Source organism: Verticillium dahliae, genomic scaffold (assembly GCF_000150675.1).
Source record: "Verticillium dahliae VdLs.17 supercont1.22 genomic scaffold, whole genome shotgun sequence".
Taxonomy (NCBI): Eukaryota; Fungi; Ascomycota; class Sordariomycetes; order Glomerellales; family Plectosphaerellaceae; genus Verticillium; species Verticillium dahliae.
This window is the reverse complement of record NW_009276918.1, coordinates 77,144-99,810: the sequence shown is the minus strand read 5'-3', so window position 1 is coordinate 99,810 and position 22,667 is coordinate 77,144. Positions and strand designations below refer to the sequence as shown.

At 57.8% G+C, this 22,667-nt stretch overlaps 7 protein-coding genes across 7 annotated transcripts; 4 read left to right on the top strand and 3 right to left on the bottom strand.

Annotated features, from left to right (window-relative positions):
* Positions 1-240: 240 nt before the first annotated feature.
* On the top strand, positions 241-1,296 carry VDAG_08719 (uncharacterized protein; the record flags this gene model as incomplete). Its single annotated transcript, XM_009651036.1, has 1 exon — positions 241-1,296. One exon carries the CDS (start codon positions 241-243, stop codon positions 1,294-1,296), a length of 1,056 nt encoding a protein of 351 aa, XP_009649331.1.
* A 541-nt stretch (positions 1,297-1,837) lies between these two features.
* Positions 1,838-3,898, bottom strand: VDAG_08718 (uncharacterized protein; the record flags this gene model as incomplete). Its single annotated transcript, XM_009651035.1, has 1 exon — positions 1,838-3,898. One exon carries the CDS (start codon positions 3,896-3,898, stop codon positions 1,838-1,840), a length of 2,061 nt encoding a protein of 686 aa, XP_009649330.1.
* A 551-nt stretch (positions 3,899-4,449) lies between these two features.
* Positions 4,450-5,820, top strand: VDAG_08717 (uroporphyrinogen decarboxylase; the record flags this gene model as incomplete). The annotated part of the gene is made up of 4 exons (XM_009651034.1): positions 4,450-4,504; positions 4,580-4,621; positions 4,725-5,654; positions 5,747-5,820. The coding sequence occupies 4 exons, from the start codon at positions 4,450-4,452 to the stop codon at positions 5,818-5,820; spliced, it is 1,101 nt and encodes a 366-aa protein (XP_009649329.1).
* Positions 5,821-6,124: 304 nt separating this feature from the next.
* Positions 6,125-6,997, bottom strand: VDAG_08716 (uncharacterized protein; the record flags this gene model as incomplete). The annotated part of the gene is made up of 1 exon (XM_009651033.1): positions 6,125-6,997. The coding sequence occupies one exon, from the start codon at positions 6,995-6,997 to the stop codon at positions 6,590-6,592; it is 408 nt and encodes a 135-aa protein (XP_009649328.1). The 3' UTR covers positions 6,125-6,589.
* A 5,399-nt stretch (positions 6,998-12,396) lies between these two features.
* VDAG_08715 (VelB) lies at positions 12,397-14,011 on the top strand (the record flags this gene model as incomplete). The annotated part of the gene is made up of 5 exons (XM_009651032.1): positions 12,397-12,806; positions 12,868-13,002; positions 13,066-13,358; positions 13,412-13,682; positions 13,738-14,011. 5 exons carry the CDS (start codon positions 12,397-12,399, stop codon positions 14,009-14,011), a joined length of 1,383 nt encoding a protein of 460 aa, XP_009649327.1.
* An 851-nt stretch (positions 14,012-14,862) lies between these two features.
* On the top strand, positions 14,863-15,189 carry VDAG_08714 (uncharacterized protein; the record flags this gene model as incomplete). Its single annotated transcript, XM_009651031.1, has 1 exon — positions 14,863-15,189. One exon carries the CDS (start codon positions 14,863-14,865, stop codon positions 15,187-15,189), a length of 327 nt encoding a protein of 108 aa, XP_009649326.1.
* A 478-nt stretch (positions 15,190-15,667) lies between these two features.
* VDAG_08713 (uncharacterized protein) lies at positions 15,668-22,108 on the bottom strand (the record flags this gene model as incomplete). The annotated part of the gene is made up of 2 exons (XM_009651030.1): positions 15,668-16,129; positions 16,184-22,108. The coding sequence occupies 2 exons, from the start codon at positions 22,106-22,108 to the stop codon at positions 16,013-16,015; spliced, it is 6,042 nt and encodes a 2,013-aa protein (XP_009649325.1). The 3' UTR covers positions 15,668-16,012.
* Between the last annotated feature and the right edge of the window lie 559 nt (positions 22,109-22,667).

Sequence of the window (22,667 nt, the reverse complement as noted above, 5' to 3'; positions counted from 1 at the left end):
TTCGACCAGCTCAAGCAGTCGCTCGATTTTCTGCAAAAAGAAGTTGCGCGATTGACCGAAGTCAACGATGGCCTCAACAGCGCCAACGCGCAATTGGCGTCTCAGCACAACGAGACGTCGCGCGCTCTCGAGACGTCTAGGACCGCCTACGACAACTACGGCGACTCGCTGCACCAGAAAGATGCCGAGATTGAGCGCCTGCGCGCCGAGCTCGAGGCCGCCAAGGAGCAGGTCCGCGAGATGCAGCGTCAGATCCTCGCCACCAAGGGCGCCACTGGTGGTGACTTTCTGCGCATCCAAGACGTCGACCACTTCGACCATCGCTGTCAGCAGCTCTGCTCCCACGCCCAGCAGTGGGTGCTTCGCTTCTCCAAGTTTTCCGACATGCGCGCCTGCCGCCTGACCAACGAGATCAATGACGAAAAGGTCATTGACCGCCTCGACAATGCCGTCCTCGACGGCTCCGACGTCGACCGCTACCTCGCCGACCGCGTCAAGCGTCGCGACATCTTCATGTCCATGACCATGAACATGATCTGGGAGTTTGTCTTTACCCGCTACCTCTTCGGCATGGACCGCGAGCAGCGTCAAAAGCTCAAGTCGCTCGAGAAGCTCCTCACCGACGTCGGCCCACCCCAGGCCGTCCGCCAGTGGCGCGCCGTCACCCTGACGCTCCTCGCCCGCCGCGCCAGCTTCAAGGAGCAGCGCGACCTCGACACCGAGGCCGTCGTCCAGGCCATCATCCACACCCTCTCCACCGTCCTGCCCCCACCCTCCAACATGGAGGCCCAGATCCAGTCCCAGCTGCGCCGCGTCATGCGCGAGGCCGTCGATCTCTCCATCGAGATGCGCACCCAGCGCGCCGAGTACATGATGCTGCCCCCGCTGCAGCCCACCTACGACGAAAATGGCGAGCTCGCCGAGACGGTCACCTTTAACGCCTCTCTTATGAACGAACGCAGCGGCGATGGCTCCGTCTCCAACGAGGACCTCGAGTCCCAATCCGCTGTCGTGCGCGTCGTTCTGTTCCCCCTCGTCGTCAAGAAGGGCGACGACACGGGCGACGGCGACGAGGAGATTGTCGTCTGCCCCGCCCAGGTTCTTGTCGCCCGCAACCACGACAAGCGCCGCTCCCTCTCGGGCAACGCCGGCCGTCTGCTGACGCCCTCAAGCGACGCCGGCGGTGCCGCCCTGTCCTACACAAACCGCAGCGACATCAGCATGCGCACCGATGGCACCTACAACCCACAGCAGGCTCGCACCCCCGAGGCCGAGTACTTTGCCGGCGGCATCTGATTGATGCATTGAGCGAGATGAGGGGTGGCGCCCCTCACAAACAACAAACAAAAAGGAGAGACGGGAAGAAGATTGTTGAGATGACGATGATTTCTGTATTATGATATCCCCGTATCTTTTGGATGAAGGCCATTTTGATGCATTTCCTTCAGTACTTCATTTTGGAGTCTTGTTTTTTTTTTCTTTTACCAGGGCATGCCTGCCTGGCTACACTATTCTGTTTTCCTTTCTCTTCTCATTTTGAGTGGTGTGTTATCGCTTGGGTTTGGTTTCTTGCTTGGAAGTCATTGGAAGTTGTATCATTGCCGACAAAGATGCGCATGATAGATTCGCGCCTAATGAATCATGACCTGTTCACTCTGGCTGTCTGTCCAGAACTGTTATTTCAGTGATGTGAATCAGTGATGCAAATTTAGGCATGTGAATCGACCACTCGGCGAAGCACGAACAGACTCAACGGGTACCGTCTATATTCTACCTGTGTGTTCCGGCACGGGTATATGGTCCTAACATCAACGTACAAATCTTTGGCATCCCCCAACTAAGGCCCCCCCAGAGCGGCATTCCTCCGCCTCCACATCTCCAGCACGCGCCCCGTCTTCTCCGCCTGCTCGGCCCCGAGCCTGTGCTGCGTCAGGTCGAGCGCCCAGTTGAGCCTCGCCGTGCGCCCGGGCTCGCCCCTCTGGAGGTCCCGCACCGCGACGCGGACGACGGCCTCGAGCCCCGCCGCCGGCAGCGCCAGGCCCTGCGCCGCGAGCCAGGCGTTGCAGCGCGAGACGTGTCGCAGCGCCGCGCGGTCCGAGAGGTGCGGCGCGCGCGAGAACCAGACGGCCATGTCGGCGACGAGCTTCTGCTTTGTGCGGAGGCGGAGCTCGGCTGAGCGCGTCGAGCGCATCACGTTGGTGCTGCTGTTACTGTTTTGTGCGTGCTGGTGATGATGGCGGCGCGCGCGCTCGGCGGGCGATTCCAGGTGGAGGACTTCCCAGACGAGGTTGGGGTCCACGTCCGCGTCGAGAATCATGGATTTGATGTACGGGTGCCAGTCGTTCCAGGACCAGGTGCGGGAGGCCACCGGCCTGTTGGTGCCGCGGTGGCGTTTCATGAGCTCGTACATTCTTGTTACTATCCTGTGGTCTTTGCTGGCGAGGGCGATGGCTCTGAAGCCCGCTTCGCTGAGGCTGCTGCTGCTGCTGCTGCCCTGGCGCGTGTGGCAGTACTTTTGAAAGGAGGCGAGAAAGCCGTCAACCATGTCTAGGCGGCGCAGCGCACGGAAGAGGCTCATGAGAAGGCCAATGCGGTGACTGCCGCCGTCGCCGGGGTGTTCGAGGGTGCTGATGTGCCAGGCGAGGGAGCTCATGCTCAGTGCCTGGTCGGTGCTGGCTTCGCGCTTCCATGCGCTCCGCACCTGTCGCGCGTTGCGCAGGTAGCCGCGGCTTTGCCACTGCTGGAGGAGGAGTTTGCTGAGGTCATGCGCGGGTGCTGTTGAGGATGCTTGGCCAAAGAGAGAGGAGCGAGAGCATGCTTCGAGGAGGAAGGTCGTGTCGACCTGGGGCATCCTGGCGAGAATGTCAAGCCACCGCAGGCGACGGCCATGACCGATGTGTGACCCTTCGTGACGCATGACGACAGATTCCATGCCGGCGAGCAGTGCGGTGTGTTCTTGGGGCGATAGTCTGGCTAGGGCGTTTGCCATGATTTGTGCCGAGGCTTCGTATGCCCGCGCAGGAGCGGCGAGCCATGTCTGCAGCGCCGCGTACAGGCCTTGCCCCAGGCGATGCATGTGCTGATCCGTCACCACGGTAAGGATGGTGCAAATCAGTTCGGCACTGGTCCGGCTGGCTGGCAGCTCAGAAACCCGACAAAGTAGTGTGTTGCAGAGGTGAGGGCCGGCCTGGGCGAGACCCTGAACTCTCGAGTACGCCATGCCTTTGATGACAGCCGAGAGCAATGCAGTGGTGGCAGAATGCACGACCTGCGGGTCTTGCCGGGCGGCTACGATGGCAGCCGTGAAAGAAGAAAGGGCTTTTGGGATGGCTTCCAAGGTGAGCAGGCCCAGGTAGATGTCATGCTGGAGGCGGTCCATTGCGAGATGGAAATCGGGATCAAGCTTGGCCAATGATTTCAGCAGCGCCCCACGCGTCTCCTCGAGCCTCTCGGAAAAGTCATCAGAAGGCTGCAGCACATGCTCGTACTCTTGTCTCGGGTAGTCAACGGCCTCCTCGGCGGGGAGCAGCTGATCCATCCACGTGAGCAGAGACCACGACTTGGGTGGCGGCGACTCCTCCATTCGCAGCCGAGAAGCAGGCTCTGTAGGCGGGGACCACTTCCACTGCGTCAGGTCGGCAGGAAACTCGATGAGCCATGGCGGTAGCGTGGGCTGGAAGTCTGCCGAGTAGAGCCCTGTGATCCTCCTCTTGCCGAGTCTCTTGCGGTTCTCCAAGGGCCCGGGCACAGAGCTCGAGTTGCGACGCGAGAGCCTAGAAGCGTGGCAGTATCGCTCAAAGGCACTGGCGAGGACGCTGTCGGTGATCCAGACATTGTCGAGGGGGGCGCGGAGGTGTTTTACGGCTCGGCAGCATCGCGCTGTCGGTCGGGTCGGCATTGGAGCCGCTGTGTGGGGGACGTTTCGGTTGCTTGAGATGTCATGTGTCTTTACGGCGTTTCCATGTCCAATTGGGTGTTTGGTCAGTCGACGAGAAGGCAATGGCGTCGATGGATATGGATGGGTGATTGATGGTGTGCATGTATGGTATGGCAGAGCTGGATTTCTGTAGAGTCGGAGACGAGGCTGACACGACAAACACGACAAATTGGAGCTCTGGGATTGGCATGGTCAAGCCACAGAGCCCACATGTTCTTGCTCTGCTGGTTGCCGATGCACCAGCCACGTGTGAGCAGCAGAGCTGTGGCTTGCGTCTGTCGACCAGCCGAGCTGCGTCGGCCCCGCGGCGTTGAGTTTGGCGGGGAACAAAGAATGGACGAGACGGTCAGCCTGGCCATCCACTCAGTCATGCTCAGCTCAGCGGACAATGCCGACAGGTCGGCAGGTCGTGATGGCGGGGCACTCTTGAAGACTTATGCTTTTCTGAATCTCCCCCTCCTGCCCGCCATCTGTCCTACACCAACACCTCCCCGCTCACCGTCACCGACAAGATGGCCCACGACTTTCCCCCTCTGAAGAACGACCTGCTGCTGCGGGCAGCACGCGGTATGTGCGAGGCCGCCCCAATGCGAATCGCATTGCATGTGAAGCCGCGATCCGCCCACTAACACGAACGAACAGGTGAGGTCGTTGAGCGACCCCCCTGCTGGATCATGCGACAAGGTGAGCTCTCTCCAATCTTTTGCCCAAGATCTTTTGCCCAAGATCTGGTGCCCGAGGAAAGCAATGCACCTCTTCCCTCATGCTGACCGAATTGACTCGCCAGCCGGCCGCTATCTCCCCGAGTACCACGAAGCAAAGGGCACCAATGACTTCTTCGCGTGCTGTCGCTCCCCCGAGATCGCCTCGACCCTGACGCTCCAGCCGATCGACCGCTTCGACGGCCTCCTCGACGCCGCCATCATCTTCAGCGACATCCTCGTCATCCCGCAGGCGCTCGGCATGACGGTCGAGATGGTCGACAAGAAGGGCCCGCACTTCCCCAGCCCCCTCACGGGGCCCGAGGACCCCCAGTACGCCTCGGTCATGGCCGTCGACCTGCCGACGGCGGCGGCCGAGCTTGACTACGTCTACAAGGCCATCACGATGACGCGCCACAAGCTCGCCGGCCGCGTGCCCCTCATCGGCTTCTGCGGCGCCCCCTGGACGCTGCTCTGCTACATGGTCGAGGGCGGCGGCACCAAGCTCTTCATCCAGTCCAAGAAGTGGGTGTACCGCCACGCCGACGCCGCGCGCGCCCTGCTGCAGAAAATCGCCGACCTATGCGTCGAGTACCTGGCCCTGCAGGTCCAGGCCGGCGCCCAGGCCGTCATGGTCTTCGACAGCTGGGCCGGCGAGCTCGGCCCCCGCGAGTTCGCCCGCTTCAGCGAGCCCTACCTCGCCCACATTGCCGCCCGCCTGCCCGCCAAGCTGCGCAGCCTCGGCCTCGACCCCGTCCCCATGACCGTCTTCCCCAAGGGCGCCTGGCACGCCCTCGGCCGCGCCTGCGACCTCGGCTACGACGCCGTCGGCATCGACTGGATGCAGGACCCCGCCGACGCCGTCCGCATCCGCGGCGACCGCCGTGTCGCCCTGCAGGGCAACGCCGACCCCGGCGTGCTGTACGGCACCAAGGAGGAGATGACGCGCGCCGCCCAGGTCATGGTCGACGGCTTCTGGAAGGAGAAGAAGGGCTGGATCTGCAACCTCGGACACGGTACGCTCCCCCTCGTATTCTCCCACACATGAACCAGGCTTTGTGTTTTGTTTTGGACATGGCGCGAGACCCCCTTGCTGACAGACGTACAGGCATCACACCCGGCGTCAACCCGGATGATCTCAAGTTCTTCCTCTCCGAAGTCCACCGCTTGACGCAGCAGTAGATGTGGGAAGAGGGGGGGGAAAGAGGGGGTAGGACCAAAAATCAGTCATTAGAGGGACCAGGGCACAGCGACAAAGCAGATCGTTCTGAGGAATAGCAGGGTATGACCAAAATACATAAAGGCAGACACACATCGCGGCGCATGAAAACTAAGGGTATTCTCGTCTTATCATAGACTTGGCGTCCTCGGGAATAAAGAAAAAAAAAGGAGGCACAATCGCAACTCCATAACCAATAGGGACAAGCCTGCGGACATGACATGTTCAATTGTCACGATCACGTTTGTGAGAAGGAACGCACAATAATGAAGTAATGGTTTCAATTCGAGTCATGTTAATTCATTTCCCCTCTCCGTCCCGAGACCAGGGCGAGGTTTGCTATAAAAATAAAACAGTGGTATCTGAACTTTTGTGTGTTTTCGTGGATCCGACGCGGGGAATGACCCATCATTCGTCATTAGAGTCCCCAATCCAACCCTCCGAAACTCCAGCGCAGAGACAGTAAAAATATTGGGAAAAAAATGTCGTGATGATAATGATAACAAGTAGCAGAGGGGGTATCTCCGCGATTCGATGAGAGAACCGGACCACAAAAGGTGTCCAATTGATGAATGCTGCGCCGATTTTTGTTGTTGAATATGTAATCATGTTGGAGATGCCAATGAGCCAGTCGAGAGACGACAGCCGCTGAGCAGTGATGAGATGGACAGGCCAAAAAAAGACAAAAGTCGAGAAGCTGATCATAATGCAATCAATCAACAACGACCAAGCTTATGCCTTCTTGCCAGTGATGCTGTTGAGCCACGCCTTGCCCTTGGCAGCGAGCTCGGCAGACGAGCGCCTGCGCTTGTGGCTCGAGGAATCATCGTCATCGATGGCGTTCTCGATGGCAGCGGCCTTCTGGACGGCGGCGTTGTCCTCCTTGAAGATGTTGGCGGCACCGCCACGGCCGTAGTGGGCAGCACCAGAAGAGGTGCGGCGGGGGGCACCCTCGACGTCCTGGCGCAGGCGAGTCTCGTAGGGGTCGTCGTTCTTGAGCATGTTGCCAGTGCCACCACGGCCAGTGGTGACGACAGAGGACTTGAGAGTAGGGGTCTGGAGGTCCTTGGTGGTGAGCTTGTCAAACTTGGAGCTGTTGGCAATGTTGCCAGCGCCGCCGCGACCGTGAGAGACGAGCATGTTGTTTGAGGTTTGGTGATTGTGAGTGTTGTGTTGCGGGTTGGGGTTGTACAGTGTGCGCAACGATGTTGAGCTTCACAAGGAGTGGTGCTTGATTTGGCGGGGTAATCGAAGAGGTAGGGTTCGAATGTTTACTGTTTATGAGCTTGATGGGCCAGAGCAAGTTGTCGGAGGGGAACAAAGGGACAAGTGGTTATATACCAGGACGAAGCTCTGGGTACCTCGCCTCGTGGTCAGACAACGGTCTGGGCACGTACCTTGGAGAGTTCTGCCAGGCGCTTGAGCTTGCCCCTCACCTTCCCCCGGATACATCGCGACCAAGCTTTTGGATGGTCACAAGGACACCGAAAGTTTTTTTTTTTTCATTCCCTTTCGCCCTTGGCTTTCCCCCCTCGCACATACCCTGGGACCCTCTGACTGTTCTGATTTCAGCATAGCCTGCAGTCGAGTCTCCACCGATGGCATCAACGGGGTCAGAAGTGTGCAAAGACCAAGGCGCTGGGACTCAAAACGGAAACCATTGCCTAAGACAAACGTAATGAAAACAATGCTAGCCAGCCGTCGGGGCCACACGCGCACCCTCGAGACGCTCGCGCCATCGCCCTACCCGGCCCCGTCATGGCTGCCATGATGGCTTGCCGTGGTGCTTCGTCGCCCATGGATGGGTCGTGGCTCCCCTCAGGCTCCTTGATTGGGGGGAGCTTTGCACCCGTATGGTCCAGCGTCACTTGATCGCGTTCTCAGACAAAAGGTGCATCGCCTCATTGTTTCTGTTGTGTGTTGTCTCGTCCCGAGTTGGCGAATGTACCTGAAATTGACCAGAAGGTATGAGCTTGGCACCGCACAATCGGCAACGCCTACACTGCGCCCGGCTATGACGAGCCTGGCCAAGCCCATGATGTAAATCAAGCTGTGCTCGCTTTCTTGCTGCCGTCTTGGCCACCCCGGGAATAATCCTGCACCTTTGCGGTCACCTGCTGTGTGTTGCGTGCTGAATTGAGTGCTTGTGTGACTCTTGGCACCGCTGCGTCGCCCCGTCGCTAGGCGCTTCGCATCACAGCTGCTCGCCTTCCCCACCGCCAAATGAGGGAACAGGGAGAAAAATTCAACCTGCCCATTCCCTTTGAGGCTGGGCCAGAAAAACCGTCAGACTAGACCGAGCGAGCAATGCCAGCCGTTTGCGTGACAACGTGACCATGTGTCGGCCGGCTCCTGACGAGGGCCCAGATTAAGCTTAGATGCGGACGCTGCGAAACAGTTCAGGTGGTCTTGGAAAAGCTCTGGTGACCTCTCCTGGCGATCGTGCATTCCGCCGTGGTGTTCCAACGGCAGCGCATTACCGATGACTCTCAGCTCAGGGGTAGAGACGACGTGTCCCTCGCGAATCCCATCCCCATTGAACGCATGTCCTTGTGACGCGCCATTGCGCCGCGGCACTGCCCAGTTGTGTGAGACCGCCTGGTGGCGCAACCATGGAGCACGTCTCTCTGCCATGCTGCGTCGACCTTGGAGATGAACAACACGCCAGCAGCACGCCATTCGCCTGGCTCCTTGTGTTGAAATGAGTGTCTGGCAGTTGTTGTGCGGTGATAGGTAGCCCTGGTGTGTTTGCCGGTCTGGTGGTGGTCCCGGCCCGGCGTGTTCCCACAGCGTCCTGACACTAAAAATTGACGAGACCTGCACCCCGGATTTTTGATCCTGGGCGGCTTCGACAGTCGCAGGGAAGAAAAGTCTAGCGCGTCTGGGTCGCCAAGAGAACTGTTGATCTCCCTTCGATCCTTGTGACCAGCTGAGTCCTGCCGCCTGATCAGGCGGCCCCACAATAGCGCAAAATTTGCCTGTGTTGTGAAGTGGCAATGCCTGGCGGCAGATGCTTTGCTGTTCGAGCACTGATGAATCAAGTCACGAGAGCTGCTCTGCAGGATACTCAATAGTTAGTAGCCGAGGACAGTTGAGGCGGCTGCAGTGCGCCGAATGGTTTCTGGAAGGACGCCTGGTCTGCTGAGGTCTGAACGAGTAACGACCGACCAGAAGAAGACACGATAGACTGCATCTGTTCCAAAAGCCCTTGAGCTTGTGTACTGGACAAAGACGTCTTCTGGTGAGCACCCCGCAAATGGGGACGTCACAAGGTCGAAAACTCTGACCTTGGGCTCGTGGCTTGGCAGTGGAGGACTGCCAAGACTGTTTGCAGTGGCCTCTCGGCCATTCTCCCTGTCCAGGAACAAGCTTCGCTAAATCCGGTGCCCACTTTAAGATCAATGGCCTAGTGGAGATGACCTAGTTTTCCTCAACGCTGTTGACGTGTCTCGGCCGTTCGATCTGCCGAGAAGGAACGATTCCAGTGCACACAAAACGAAGGGGGTGAAGAAAAGAAGAAAAGTAGAATGAAGAGGTGACTCAAGAGAGTTGATGCCAAGACGCTGGTTGCCCTCGTAGGAACGGGACGGAGATTCGCATATACAGAAGACTGCAAAATTGCCCGAGGTGGTGACCGAATCGTCCCCTTTTCATCTAGGCAGCGCTTCGTTCTGAACTACATTTGGTTGGCGGGTGTCAAACGACCAACATCCCCGTTGGGTGTCCATGCGATCACTATTGGAAACGATGAGAGTCGGTGCCTTAGGATGAAGCAAGCTACAGCAGCGTCTCCAGAGAAAGGCTAGCAAATAGTGAATAGAAGGAGAATGCAAGGCAACACGGGCCGGGTCCCGTGGCTGGACCACGTTCCGCTATATGTTGGGCTGGGAGAGAGCTGCGAGAAAGTGGAAGAGTCCTTGTCAAAGAGAATTGCGAAACCCTTGGCATCATGGACATTCTTTGTACTTGAGCAGCATCGGCACACATACTGCAGGTCGTCTTTAAAAGCTCCGAGATCGATTTTGACGGAGCCCTGGCGATGATCAGAATGGTGGTCTCAGTGTAGGGCTTGTAGGGGTCCGAATTGGGCCGTCGATCACCGAAGGAGAGGAGTCTTCCCAAGGGTCGCCTCAAGGTCAGCTTGCGCTGCATAGTAAGCAGGCATGTGTAGGTTTGGGCCTGCAAGTACCTCAATACGATGCGCGCCTTATCCAACTGGCGTGTAAGGTGGTAGACCGACCCTTACCAATACTTCAGCGAGAGCCGAGCAAAGCTGGTTCCAGCGGAAGGAGTCGTTAATGCGAAGGAGACGGGAAGCCCGAATGATCTCATCAAATGTGAGGTGACACGCATGTGGTGGGAATGCCCCGGCGCATGGCATCAGGCTGGTGGCCAAAATAGGGTGGTTGAGACGCTGTTCGGAGCATAGCAGGGGGGACCAGGAGCAATCAGAAGCCTTCCAGTGGCCTCAACAGGAAGGCTGCATGAGCCACGGCTTTGCGCCAGCCATCCCATTTGACGATCGTCTGGCCGGCTGTGGCGAGCCCTGGCACCCGAGCTGTACTGACAGCTGTCTGACTGTGTGTAGTGGTAGTCCTGGCCAGGGAAGGCGTCCAATAAAGGAGCATGCTTGCCATCTTGCTACACCCGACCCGGCCGAGTGGCCGAGTGCATGATTGTCCCTCTCTGGTCTCTGGGGGGGCTTGGGGGGGTGAGGAGTCGGGCACTTTATGCCGGATGGGAAGGCTTTTGTCTCAAGTGAGTCGATTCCGTCGTCATGATGGCTGGGCGATGGGCTGCGTGAAGTGGCCGACGCCGAGGATGGTTGGGTCTGGCTCGCTGTCGCAGATCGGCGGCCAACCTTTCAGGTGCACCAAATGACACGCCACCCGTCTTGCGTCCGCTCGGCAACTTGACAGAGGAAGAGCCGGGCCCAGCGACCAGGAACAAAATACTCCGATCGGATGCATGGTGGACGGACGGCGAGGTGCCATGGTGCCATGGTGCCATGTTGTAAGAGGGTCAGAGGCATGTGTCTGATGGCGAGAGCTGTGGGGGGTTGCACGGCTTGCAAAGCTTGCAAGGCTTGCAAAGCTCTGTGAGAGCTTGGTCGCAAGGTGGCCAGGTCTTGTCCGACACAAGTGACCATTCTGGCTGTCGAGGCGAGTGCTTGAGACCCGATGCGGACAAGATGGGCGAATAAGCTTTGACGCCATGGACCATGGTCGCGGTAGATGACAGAAGGGTTATGAGACAGACTCTATGAGACACCAACAGGGAATGCCATGGCCATGGTGTGGGAAGCGAGCGCCTCCTCGTCCCTGATGTGGGATCGCTCAGGGAAGAGGGTGTGTCAGATTTGGGGAGAGCGGTTTGCCAGCACACAGCAAGGCTGTCATGGAAGCATCAAAGCAGAGCATGCGTCGAGTACGTGTGGAAGAGAAAGAGAAAGTTGGCGATGTGTCGCTTGGGTCGTTTTGCGATAAGGGCATTAACAAGGCAGGGCAGGTGCCATCGGACGGCCCTGGCTCCCAAACCGTCTTGTTCAGTCGATGAGATGAAGCCGGGCGGGAAGGCAAGACCGCGTCGGGGATCGCGGCGCGGGACCTCACTGATCGGATGGCTGGGGAACAGGGGGGGAAGGGGGGGGGCAAGGGCAGACGGGTGGTCAGGGCCCTGTAAGGTCCTTTTAGGCCTGTAAACCGCAATGGAGGGTCGCTGGGTGTGCTGGCCAGGGGGGGCACTCGAGGCGCTACCCTGGCGCTCTCAGCCGGCACTGTGCCATTTTGCAGTGGAGAGACCCCTCTCTGGAGCTCTGGTGTAATGCGCGACGGGAGGTTGATCGCCCGCTGTGGCCGCTATGACCCGCGCTCGCCATGATAATTGGGTGAGAGGGCCGTCCCCCCACAGAGGCTACGGGCAGCGCCCGTCATCCACCCCAACCAACCTTCAATGTTCCGCCTTCCATCTAGTTGTTAGTCCAGCTCCTCCATCTTTGAGACAGCTGTGCCCAATGCCCATCAGTGTCTGCATCGGCGTCGGCACCTGCACCTGCACCTGGACCTGCACTTGCACCACCCTACCTACCTACCTACCTAACCTAAACCGCATGCCTTTTTGTTCTCTTGCTGAACTGGCGCTTCCACAAGGCTTCACCTTCTCCATCGCCAGGCGCCCCCCCTCGCCCTTCGTCTGATGCCCTTGCGCATCACAACCCCGCCTCCCTCTTCGAGTCCCCCGCAGCCTGTCGGGCCAGTCGGCTAGCCATCACGACGTCGGAAATTCACGGCGCATCGATCGAATCAGGCTGAGCCTCAACGTTCAACCTCTCGAATGACCAACTCCATACCATTCGCCCTTGGATGAGCCTGCTGAAGAAGCAAGAGTCGGCCAAAGTAGAATCCTGCGTCCCCGTCATCAGGCCGACCGACAGGCGAGCCGCCGGAAGCCCTCTCGATCACTTGGGCTTTCGTGACGCTCTCGCACTATTGCCTCCCCAACCATCTCGATAGCGAGCCAACACGAAACCCACCGCCATCATGAGCTACGACCAGCACCAACACATGCAGTCGCATCCTCACCAGCAGCAGCATCCGCAGAACATGGCTCCGAGCTACCACCACTATCCACCTGTGCCCTCCCACCATGGACCTCCCCAGCATGTCCCGCACGCTCAGCAACAGCATCAATATCCGCCCCCGCAGCAACATCATCAGCAGCAGTACCAGCACCCCGGCCACCCCTCCGCTCACCCTCAGAACACTCTGCCCCCGATGCCTCAATACTCGACGCACCAAATGCCTCCTCAGATGCAACCGCAGCTCCCCTCGCAGATGCCTCCGCCCGAGATGCCCGGCGGCGCTCCACCCCACCAGGCTCAACTCGTTCCTGAGCCCACGCGCAGTATCGAGCCTGTGTCCAGGAAAGATGAGGGTGGTCGAACATACAAGTACGTTTTGCACAGTCAGATGCCCGAGATCTCCCAATAGTGCTGACTCCCAATACCGTAGGCTCGACGTTGTCCAACAGCCCAAGCGAGCGCGCATGTGCGGCTTTGGTGACAAAGACAGGCGGCCCATTACCCCGCCGCCTTGCGTGCGCTTGATCATCATCGACCCGGATACGGGCAAGGAGATGGACTGCAAGTGCGTAAACGAGATGGAGCCGTCCAGACCTGTGCGCCCGCATGCTGACACGGCTTCCCGCAGTGAAATCGACCACTCCATGTATGTTCTCAACGTGGATTTGTGGTCCGAGGACGGCCAGCGCGAGGTGAACCTCGTCCGCCACACCAACAGCGCGCCCTCTATATCCTCGACGACACCATGCTCCTACACAAACTTGACCGAAAACGCCACCGCTTTTCAGCACATTCTGCCATCCAGCACATCTCATCGCGAACCTCCGCAGTTCCATAGCCCGAACAATATGGGCTATGCGCCGCCAAACGCATCTCCTTATCCCGGAGCTTATGGTATGCCCTCGAACTACCCTCCGTCTTGTAGGTGCTCTCTGGCTGGTGCGGACACAATACCACGACTGACGATATCCCAGCTCAATATCCTCTGTCAAATGGGTACGGCCCCGCCCCGCCATATGGCTATTCAAATGGCGGAATACCCGAGTATGGCCGTACAGAATATGGCCAGAACCAGTTCCAGGCACGCAACTCCATCGGTGGCGCAGGTGCGCCTCAGGGGATGTACACGCGCAACCTCATCGGCAGTCTTGCTGCAAGCGCCTTCAGACTGTCTGATGTAGCAGAACACATTGGCATCTGGTTTATTCTCCAGGATCTCAGTGTCCGAACCGAAGGCAGCTTCCGGTACGTGCATCGAATTCGAGACTCCATCACAGACGAGACTAACGTGACATTGCAGCCTGCGGTTCTCTTTCGTGAACGTTGGACCGCCCACCCGCGCGCCGAGCACGAACCCCTCTAACCCAGGAGCCGTCACCAGGTCCGGCAAGGCACCGATCCTGGCGTGTTGCTACAGCGAGCCTTTTACGGTCTTTTCGGCCAAGAAGTTCCCAGGTGTTTGCGAAAGCACGAGCCTCAGCAAGTGCTTTGCCTCTCAGGGCATCAAGATTCCGATCAGAAAGGAAGGCCAGGACAACAAGCGGGGCAAGGATGACGACGATGACGATTATTAGATGAGGCGCTGGTCATTCAACTGCCCATGTTCTGGTGGTCCTTCATCACGAAGGGGAAGGGGGTGGGTGGCACGACACTCTTGGACTCTCGAGGTGTCAGATGAGAAGTTTGGATGATGGCAAACTTCCCACATGTGGCGAGGGAGGTAGAAAAGGTGGACAAAAGGGGCCACAGTGATTCTGCGAGCCCAGGCATGTCTCGTGTGCTTGGTGTACTTGATTTTTATTTCTGCAGGTGTTCAACAGATACCAGGTCTTGATTGTCTCGCGAAAACCGCTCTCAGACGTGACGAAGTAACCCTTGTTCCGGACCGGACGGAGCCCCGTGTTGAAACATGCCAGCTTCTCGTGTGCCTCCCCCTCCCCCCGCAACGGGCCTAACTTGGTTCCCGTGTCTCAGCCATCTCCGTACCAAGCCAGCCCGATGGATCTAGCGTGGCCTTGTTTGTGATACAATAGCTAGGTTGCTATGTCCTGCTGCAGCTGGAGAACGGCCGGAAACCCACCGAGGGCCGCCCGCGACATCGGGAGATGGAAGCCCGGCCGGAATCGGGCCCGCAATGCGAATCCATGGCGTCACGATGTTAAGCTTTGAGCCATCAAGGCCCTGCGGGTGCCATATCGGAGAAGACGTCACTGTCCGCTTTGCAGCGGTGCTTAAACTCCTGTGCTGTCCCGTCCGTCTTCTTTTAGGCTGGCACCTTTTTCTTCCTACAAATCAGCCAGAATATCATCGCGAGCAACTCGGCTCAGAACGCTCAACTCTTCACAACCACAACCAAAGACAAGGCATCATCACCCAGAGCGCTCAAAACGGTTCTTAAAAGACGAAAACGTACATTATAGAAATAATGATGATGAGAGGTTCAGCACTCGCCGTCCTGTCTTTTGCGCCCCGCTGCTCCCTCCTCCTCCTGCTGCTGCTGCTGCTGCGAACAACCTCCGCCCTCCCGCAGCTCCTGCTCCCCCCGGCCCCGCTCACGGGCTGCCTCAGCGCAGTCATGGACCTCAACGACGACATAGCGCTGGGCAACCCTTCCGCCGCCGCCAGCTCGATCGCCACGGACCCGCCCGAGGCCTGCCGCGCTGCCGGCTTCGACGGGGTGCTCTACCTGCCCTACCGGCCCGAGGACGCGGCGGACTTTCTGGGCGAGATAGCGCAGGCCATCGCGGGGTAGATTTGGGCGCCAGCGAAGGCATGTCGGAAGCTCAAAGCAACACCTTGGAACACGAGAACCTGATATGGCTCGGGCTGCGAAACCATACATATACTCCGACTTGGCATCCGTTGTTACTATTCCACCAGTTGTTACATACACATAATATAGGCCGTCGGTCTATTGCACCCTGTCCCACCCGGAGTGGCCGGATCGACCCACCGTCTGAGCCGGGCAAACTGATAATAAAACACAAACACTGACAGGAAAAGGAGACAACAAAACCGCTCAAGAAACAGGCTCTTTTTGTCATTGCTGATTCCTCTCTTCGGGCCCCTCTCTTCCTAAAACAAGAACTTGCCCAACGCACACACGCACAGGCTTTGATATCAACATGCGGGCAAAAGAACAGCATGGTCATCCGACCCCCAAGTCCCTTGCCTTCCCTGAAAACCTTTCGTCATCTCGCTGCAAGATCCTCAAACGCCGCGTCAAGACCCCACACCCTTCCCTACCCATCGCTGAAGGGTAAATTTCTGTACAAAGAAGCAAAAAGAAGCAGAAGATTGGTTGTTCGCGGCCAAGAACCCCTTTTGTCGTGATGAATAGTACAGTAAGAATCATGAAGAGCAAAACGCCGGTCTTTGCGAACCCGCCTCTGCTTCCTCCCTTCTTGGTGATCTATGTACTTGGCAACGCTCGCAAGCTATGCTGTCGGTATGCAGATATGCGAGCAATCGTGTGTGCAGGCGGTTCATATGCGCAATGTAGAATGGCGCTAGATGCCGAGACCACGTGCGATTTTGCGTGTCTGAAGATGCAAATACCAGCGCTGGACTCATGGCTACGAGTCTGCCAGCCTGGCAAAGTGCTTGGACCATATCCAGCCCACTTGTTCTCTCGGATCGTCCTGGTTTTTGGCGAGCCATAATTCACCCTTTTCGGCAATCACATCAAAGATCTATCCATGGTCAGTCAGCACGCATCAATCACGTCAAGGCTGCATAAGTCTTACCTCGCCTGCCTGATATGTGAGGTAAGGGTACCCGGCTTCGTTCTTCGTCGTCTCAATATTGAACTCAAACAGTGACGCAGCAAGCCATAGCACATTGTAACTGCTGCTTTCAGGGAAGCGTTCTCTTGAGGACGCCCGAGACGACCTCTGGCTCTCTTCGGCACTGTCTGGCAGTGGTAGTGCCGAGTGGAACAACCCCGAGTAACGCTTGGGTTCTGTGGCAGGGTAACCAGAATTATAAGTCGAGTTTGAGTCCCGCCTGTTATGCATGCTTGAGTCGGAACTTTCCCTGGGCAAGCCACCAGAGTCATAGCTCCTCCCTGTACTGGGTCTTGCCAGAGGATAACCGCCCGCAGCGCGCAAGCTTGGTGATGAATCCTCGGTCCGGGGCGACGGTGGTACAGATGGTCGCTGCCCGCTGCCACTGCCGCTGCCGCTGGCGGTGGCATTAGCATTGGTGTAGTAATCGCGATAGTAGTATTGGTGAGGGCTCGGGACTGTGCTCGTAGGGGAGAGTGTGAACTGCCCGCTACTGCGCTTGAACTCTGGCGTGGGCAAGGCCGGGACCTGTTCACTATTCATCGAGCGACCGCGATTCCGTGGAGTGAGCTCTGCGGGGCGGGGTCTGTTCCTTGGCGTTCCGTCCTCGGTGCTGGCCCTCGTCGTAATGGTCGACTGAGATGCTCTCCCCTTGTACTCGGGATGAAGAATGCCAATGGTGTCGAGCTGTTCTTGCGCAAACTTGAAGTCATGTTGAAATGTCGAGACGACATCGGGCATCTCTGGCAGCGACGTAGTGTCTGCAAGGACAACTTTGACTTTGTCCTTCCAGATCGAATACCACTTTGCCTGTATGTTGACGAGGTTCTCCAGACAGATCTTTCCAACCTTCTCAGTAAGGGCGGACAACTGGGGCAGCTCTTTGATCAGCGTATCGTTCAGCGCATCGTACTGCTCGACAAGTTCTTTCAACTTCGGATCCAGCGTTTTGCCACCCTTTTTGATCTGTTCAGCTCGTTCAAAGTCCAGCCGGCGTTTTTCCCTCTTCTTCATGGCCAAGGATGGGTTCCCGTACGCCTTGATGACGAGTTCGAAGGGCTCAATGACTTGCTTCCGAACTTGGGCAAGATGTTGATCCAGCGCAACCTTCTCTATGTCTCTCATGGATACATTGAACTGTACCCATTTGCTTTCAATCTCGGGGTAGCTGCCTGGCTGAAGTCTCATGACAAGCTCCATCGACGAAAGGTATTGGAGAAATTCGTGGACATAACTCGTGACTTGGCGGGTGTAGAATTCTACGTCCCGAAGGACAACTTGGAGCCGGAGATAGTCGTCACCAAACTTCTCGTGCAGTTTCGCGTACTCGGGGTCCTCGGGGATACGCGTGCTTGTCGCCTGGAGGCGGTCAACGCGTTTGCCGAATGCGCGGGCGAAACCAGCTTTGACGTCTGATTCTTTACGCTTTCGCCCAACGATCTGGCCCACGAGCTCAAAGTTCTTCTTCGTCTTGTTGATCTCGATGATGGCAATTTCCAGCGTATCCTTGGCAGCAACCAGAGCAGGTCGGTCTGGGTGGTCTGGCGGTGTATGCTGCAAAATGGTGAGAATCAAATTCGGGTACTTGGTGAGTCGCTGCATAGGTTTGATGAGGAGCGAGTCCAAATCCCATGCCGCAGTCAAATCCTTGGCAACCTCGTGGCATTCATTCAACCACACTTGGACAGTGGGGTCTTGCTGAATCTGAATCAGTCTTTTGGCGGCGAGATCGCTGTTTCGGAGAAAACCCTCGTGTGCAATCTTCATTTTCTCGGCATTCAACTGGAACAGCGGACCCAGCGTCGTCGTGCGATCCTTGGCGTCGTCTGACTCCGTCTGACTCTGTGCACCAGAATTCGATCCAGTCGAATTCGACTTGATAGAGGCCTCCTTTGGTGCAGAAGATCGTCGACCTTGAGGAATGTAAACAGCAGCAACAGCATCCTTGAGTTGCACAAGGAAAGCCGTGTGAAAGGCCACAATCTCATCCACATTCCGAAAGATAATTTTGCTCGTTTTTCCGTCCAGTTTCGGGCACGCCTCTGCCGTCCCCTTGTAGATTTCCTCGACGATGTTCATGTCGCGGACGAATACCATCTCCGTGTCTACAAGTTCCTTGATGACATTTCGCCGCTGCTGAAGGCGCCGTTGCTCTTTCGTGATCGGTACGCTGTGTTCTTTGTCTGTCTCACCGGTCAAGGAAACTTTGGGGTCCGTCTGATCGTTGAGCGTCTGGCCCCCGAGTGATGGGTCCCGCGTTGAGAGGGATATGTGGTCAATCGAGTGTGCGTTTGATGTAGGTCGTGTCAGATCTTCGCTTGGTCTTCTGGATGACCCTACCAAAGTGCTACCTGGCCGTGTCTCTGGTTGGTAGTTGCTCGACGGCGGGCGGCGGGAGTCTTTGACGGATCCTGTATGAGAGAAGGGCACTGGAGGAGGGCTATACTCGGGCAGAGGGACGGAAGAGAAATCTCTACTTAGTCTGTCAGACAAGTATGGGATCGAGAAACCTCCACCAGTGTCCAGTTCTGGCAGCTGCGGTTCTTTGGACCTTGGAGATGAATGCCCGTCTGCCATTTCGAGTAGCGACGGCTCTGAACCGTACAATTCGCTGTGCCTGGCAGATGAGGCGCCGCTCGGCGAAGACCGATACCGGGCGTCCGACGCGAAGGGCGGGTTGGGCAGTGGAAGGGCGTCGCTGTGTCGAGCGGAATCCCTCGGCGAACAGTCGGCCGTGTCATTGCTCTCGACGGAAAAATCGGTCCATGCAGACTGATGACTGTAACGACTGGCGACGGGCAGCGGCGGCGGTATCGTTAGGCTATGCGAGGTATCCAGCGTTGGCAAACTATCTTGAGTGGTTTGGTACGTGTCGTCAGGAGCATCGGAATCGCATGTCGAGACCCTGCTGGATACTAGCCCCTCTTTGATTCGGTAACTCAGTGGCGTGTCATGTCGATGTTCACCCTGCCGAGACGGCGATTGCGCTTTGTCACTCTCGCCCTGCGATTGCTCTTGACGAACAAAGGTGCGGAATGCCCTTGCTTCGTGCTGGTCTAGACTCATATAATAGGAATCGTCATGAGGCTCATCGGCGATCGAAGAACGCTCAGGCTTCGTGAATTGATCGGATTCTCGGTGAAGAATCTTGACGGTAGTTTCCAGTGACGGGCTGGAATACGGCAAAGGCTCGTACTCGTCCTTGTAAGCCTCCGAGTTCGATGCAGTGTCAGGCTGTGGCTCGGCCATTTGTGGGGCCTCTTCGGGCATTTGTTGAGGTACATCAGTTGCGGCGATCTTGATAGAGACATGTCCATCATCAACGGCTTCCCGAGGGAATGGGTCGTGGTATGTAACATGTTCATCTGTCGATGGGGCCTCACAGGGCGGCGTGCGAGCACCGAGGCGTTCGTCGTCCTCCGGGACATCAGCCTCGGACACAGTGAAGCTGCCAGGCATGTCTGGCAAAGCCAGACCCAGGCCGCTTGAGGCAGCCCCGTGATCCGGCTGAACAGGCGGGAAAACCTGCGGCTCATCGTCAAACTCTGTAACATCGGTAGCCATCGAAATAGCTGACGGCGGCGCTTCTTCGAACTCGATCGCGGGACTACCAGCAGGAAAACTGCCCGGAATACCAAGGGTCGGGGAGTCTTTGACGACATCGGGCTGCGGCGACAGAGTGGTTGGGCTGGGCTCACCACACTCTGTACCTGTAGGGACTTTCAGAGGCGAGAGCAATCGCGAGTCGAGATCAGAAGCTGCAGCATGGTCATGTGCTGTGCGTTCGTCTTGATTGGCTGCTGCTTGCGATGCTGTCAGCGCGGCTTTCGTCCGGGCTGCGACTTCCAATTCTTTCTTTCGCCTCTCGGCAGCTTGGAGCCTCGCCTCGCGTGCCTGGCTGTCGCGAATGGACTTTGTGTACGCCAACCTGATATGTTCTCTCCGCTGCTCGAAGTCCACAGGACCGACAGATATCTTGCGCCTCCGTGTAGGCGCTTCGGTGGACTTTTGTGCGTTACGTGTCGCATGGTAGTGCGGCGACCGAGCCCGCTCTAACGCCTTCATCCGTGAACTCGTCGTGGTGGCGGTTGCAACAGACTGCCGAGGGCGAGAACTGCGTAATGGTGGCGATAGCTTGGGAACGGGTTCTCCGCCGTAAGGTGTCAATCTACCGTTGTTGCTCGGTGTCGTGAGCCCTTGAGGGGGCGCCCGTCGTGTCGACTGTGTCGGTGTTTTGGATCGATAGCCTTGGGCGCTTGCCGCCCTGGAGGGTCTGCCGTGGGGGGTGATGCGATGCAGGTTGGGTGGGGAGTTGGCTCTGGAGTTTCCGCCGGAGGGCGAGCTTGTTGAGAGACTGGGAGTCGGGCTGGCAAGTTTTCGGACGGTAATGGGCAGTCGTGAGGAAGGCGAGACGGCGCGACTACGTTCGGTGGCTCCGACAGCAGGCGGCGGCGGCTTTCGCGGAATGATGGACGGCGTGTCGCTCTGGGCCCGCACGTGGCTTTTGGAGTGACGTGTTTGTTGAGGCTGTAGGCCATTCGTGTCGTCATTCGCGATACGGTACCAATCGGTCGGAGATGATGGTTCAATCAGATCAGGGTCGGAAAGAGTGCGTTGGTGTGCGGATCTAATGCTCGACACATTCGATTCCGACGTCCTTCGCGGCCGAGAACCCGATCCCTCGATGCCATGACCAAGAGTGTGGTTATCGCGCTGATCGGGTAGGATTTCGCCGAAGAGGAGGGTTTGCGACTGAGGAATCATGGGTGACGCATTCGGTGAGGCGGTTGTCGGTTGGAATGAGTGTTTCTGCGACACGGTTGAAGTGGATTGCGAAGGCTGTGCGTTTAATGCCACGGGCGTTCGAGGTTTTCCTATCCGACTGGCAAACGATTGCGAGTTGTTAGAAGTCTGGTCTTCGGCGACAAACTTTGTCCTCTGGGTGCTCCGCGTTGCCTTGGCGGAGTCTGGTGTCAGGTTACGGTCGACGGACGTCCTGAGGGTGGAATATGGTGACTGACGCTGACCCACGGGGGCAGTGGGTAGCGGCTTGTCACTGCTTGTCGCAGGCTTGTTTGGTCGTGACGGGATACCAGTCCGTACGGGAAGCTGGGGTATCGCGGTCGGAGGGCCTTGGTCAAACTTCTTAGTCAGGTCCTTGACGCTCGGCTGGCGTGCTGCATTGTTCAGCCTCTTGGGGCCCGTCGTGCTCGAAGGGTCAATTGGGGCAGAAACGGATCTTGTCGCTGTACGGAGGCCGTTGAGGGCTGTTGGCATGGGAGGGTGTTTGGCTGTGGTCCCGTTGCCATTCGACCGCAAGGAGGCGGGATCCCTCGGTCGAGGCACGGATGTGGCCATGGGGGCGCGTTCGGACGAAGAGGAAGGCTGTCGGCTGTGCTGGTGGTGGTAGTGGGTCGAGGAGGCGCTACGATAGTCACGATAGAAGTCGTCTGGTGTTACGACCGCGACGACATGACTTCCGATGCCACCGTCGATACCGTCGCCGGTCGGGCTGTCAAATGCCACGGAAGCTGCGAAGGGGTCAAGGCTGTCAATGTCGAAAGTGGTCTGTGTGGCTACGGGGCGACTGCCAGGAGTGTACGGGGTGTCGATCGGGGAGAGTTCAGGGGGCTCGTCGTAAACAGGGTAGGTGTACTCGGTGTGGGCTTGTGTATGCTGCTGGTGCTGGTGTTGGCGGTGAAGACTGTCCTGGTGTCGTGCGTCGTCGTCGTCGTCGTCGTCGTGTTTGTCGTAGGAGTGGTGGCCGTCGACGGCATGGGTTGGGTGATGATGTGCGTGATGGGCATGGGCGCGACCACGGTCAGAGGCCGTGCGGAGAGTGTCTGTACCCAGAGGGTCCTCCTCTTCTCGAAAGCCGTCCTCCATTGTGGCCTGAACATCAGTCAGGCTTGTCGGAGTCGGTCTTCACTCGCCAGTGTTTGGCGCATCTCCTGCAGGTGGTGGGTTGTTTGGGCTCGAAAGCATCGATGAGCTGGCCAGCAATATGAATGGGTAGCGAGGTTTGGCGAAAGGACGACTGGCAGGTCAGAATGGCCCCGGGCAGCTCGAGGCGGGACAGGCAAGCGTTGGTGTTGGCAGCCCCCTGGTCGGCAGAGAGCCTATCAACGACGTAGTTGAGGGCAAGGATGCGCGCCCGCGGGGCCACGTCGAAAGGCACCCTGCCAGGGGGGGTGGTGTCTGGTCGGTAGGAATAGTACAAGCGCACACGGGCAACTTGACTCGACACACAAGAAGAAGTGTGGTCTGGCAGTTTGAACAGGGAGCCCGACTTTGTGCTGAGTGAGGGAGGGAGGCAGCAGAACAGAGCTGATCTGTGATCTGAAATCGCGATGCAACAGCTAAGGGGCACGAATCGGGGTTGGATGGGGGTTGCAGTGCAACGATGCTGCCCAGGGTTTGTGAAGAAGAACCGGTTTAAAAGAAA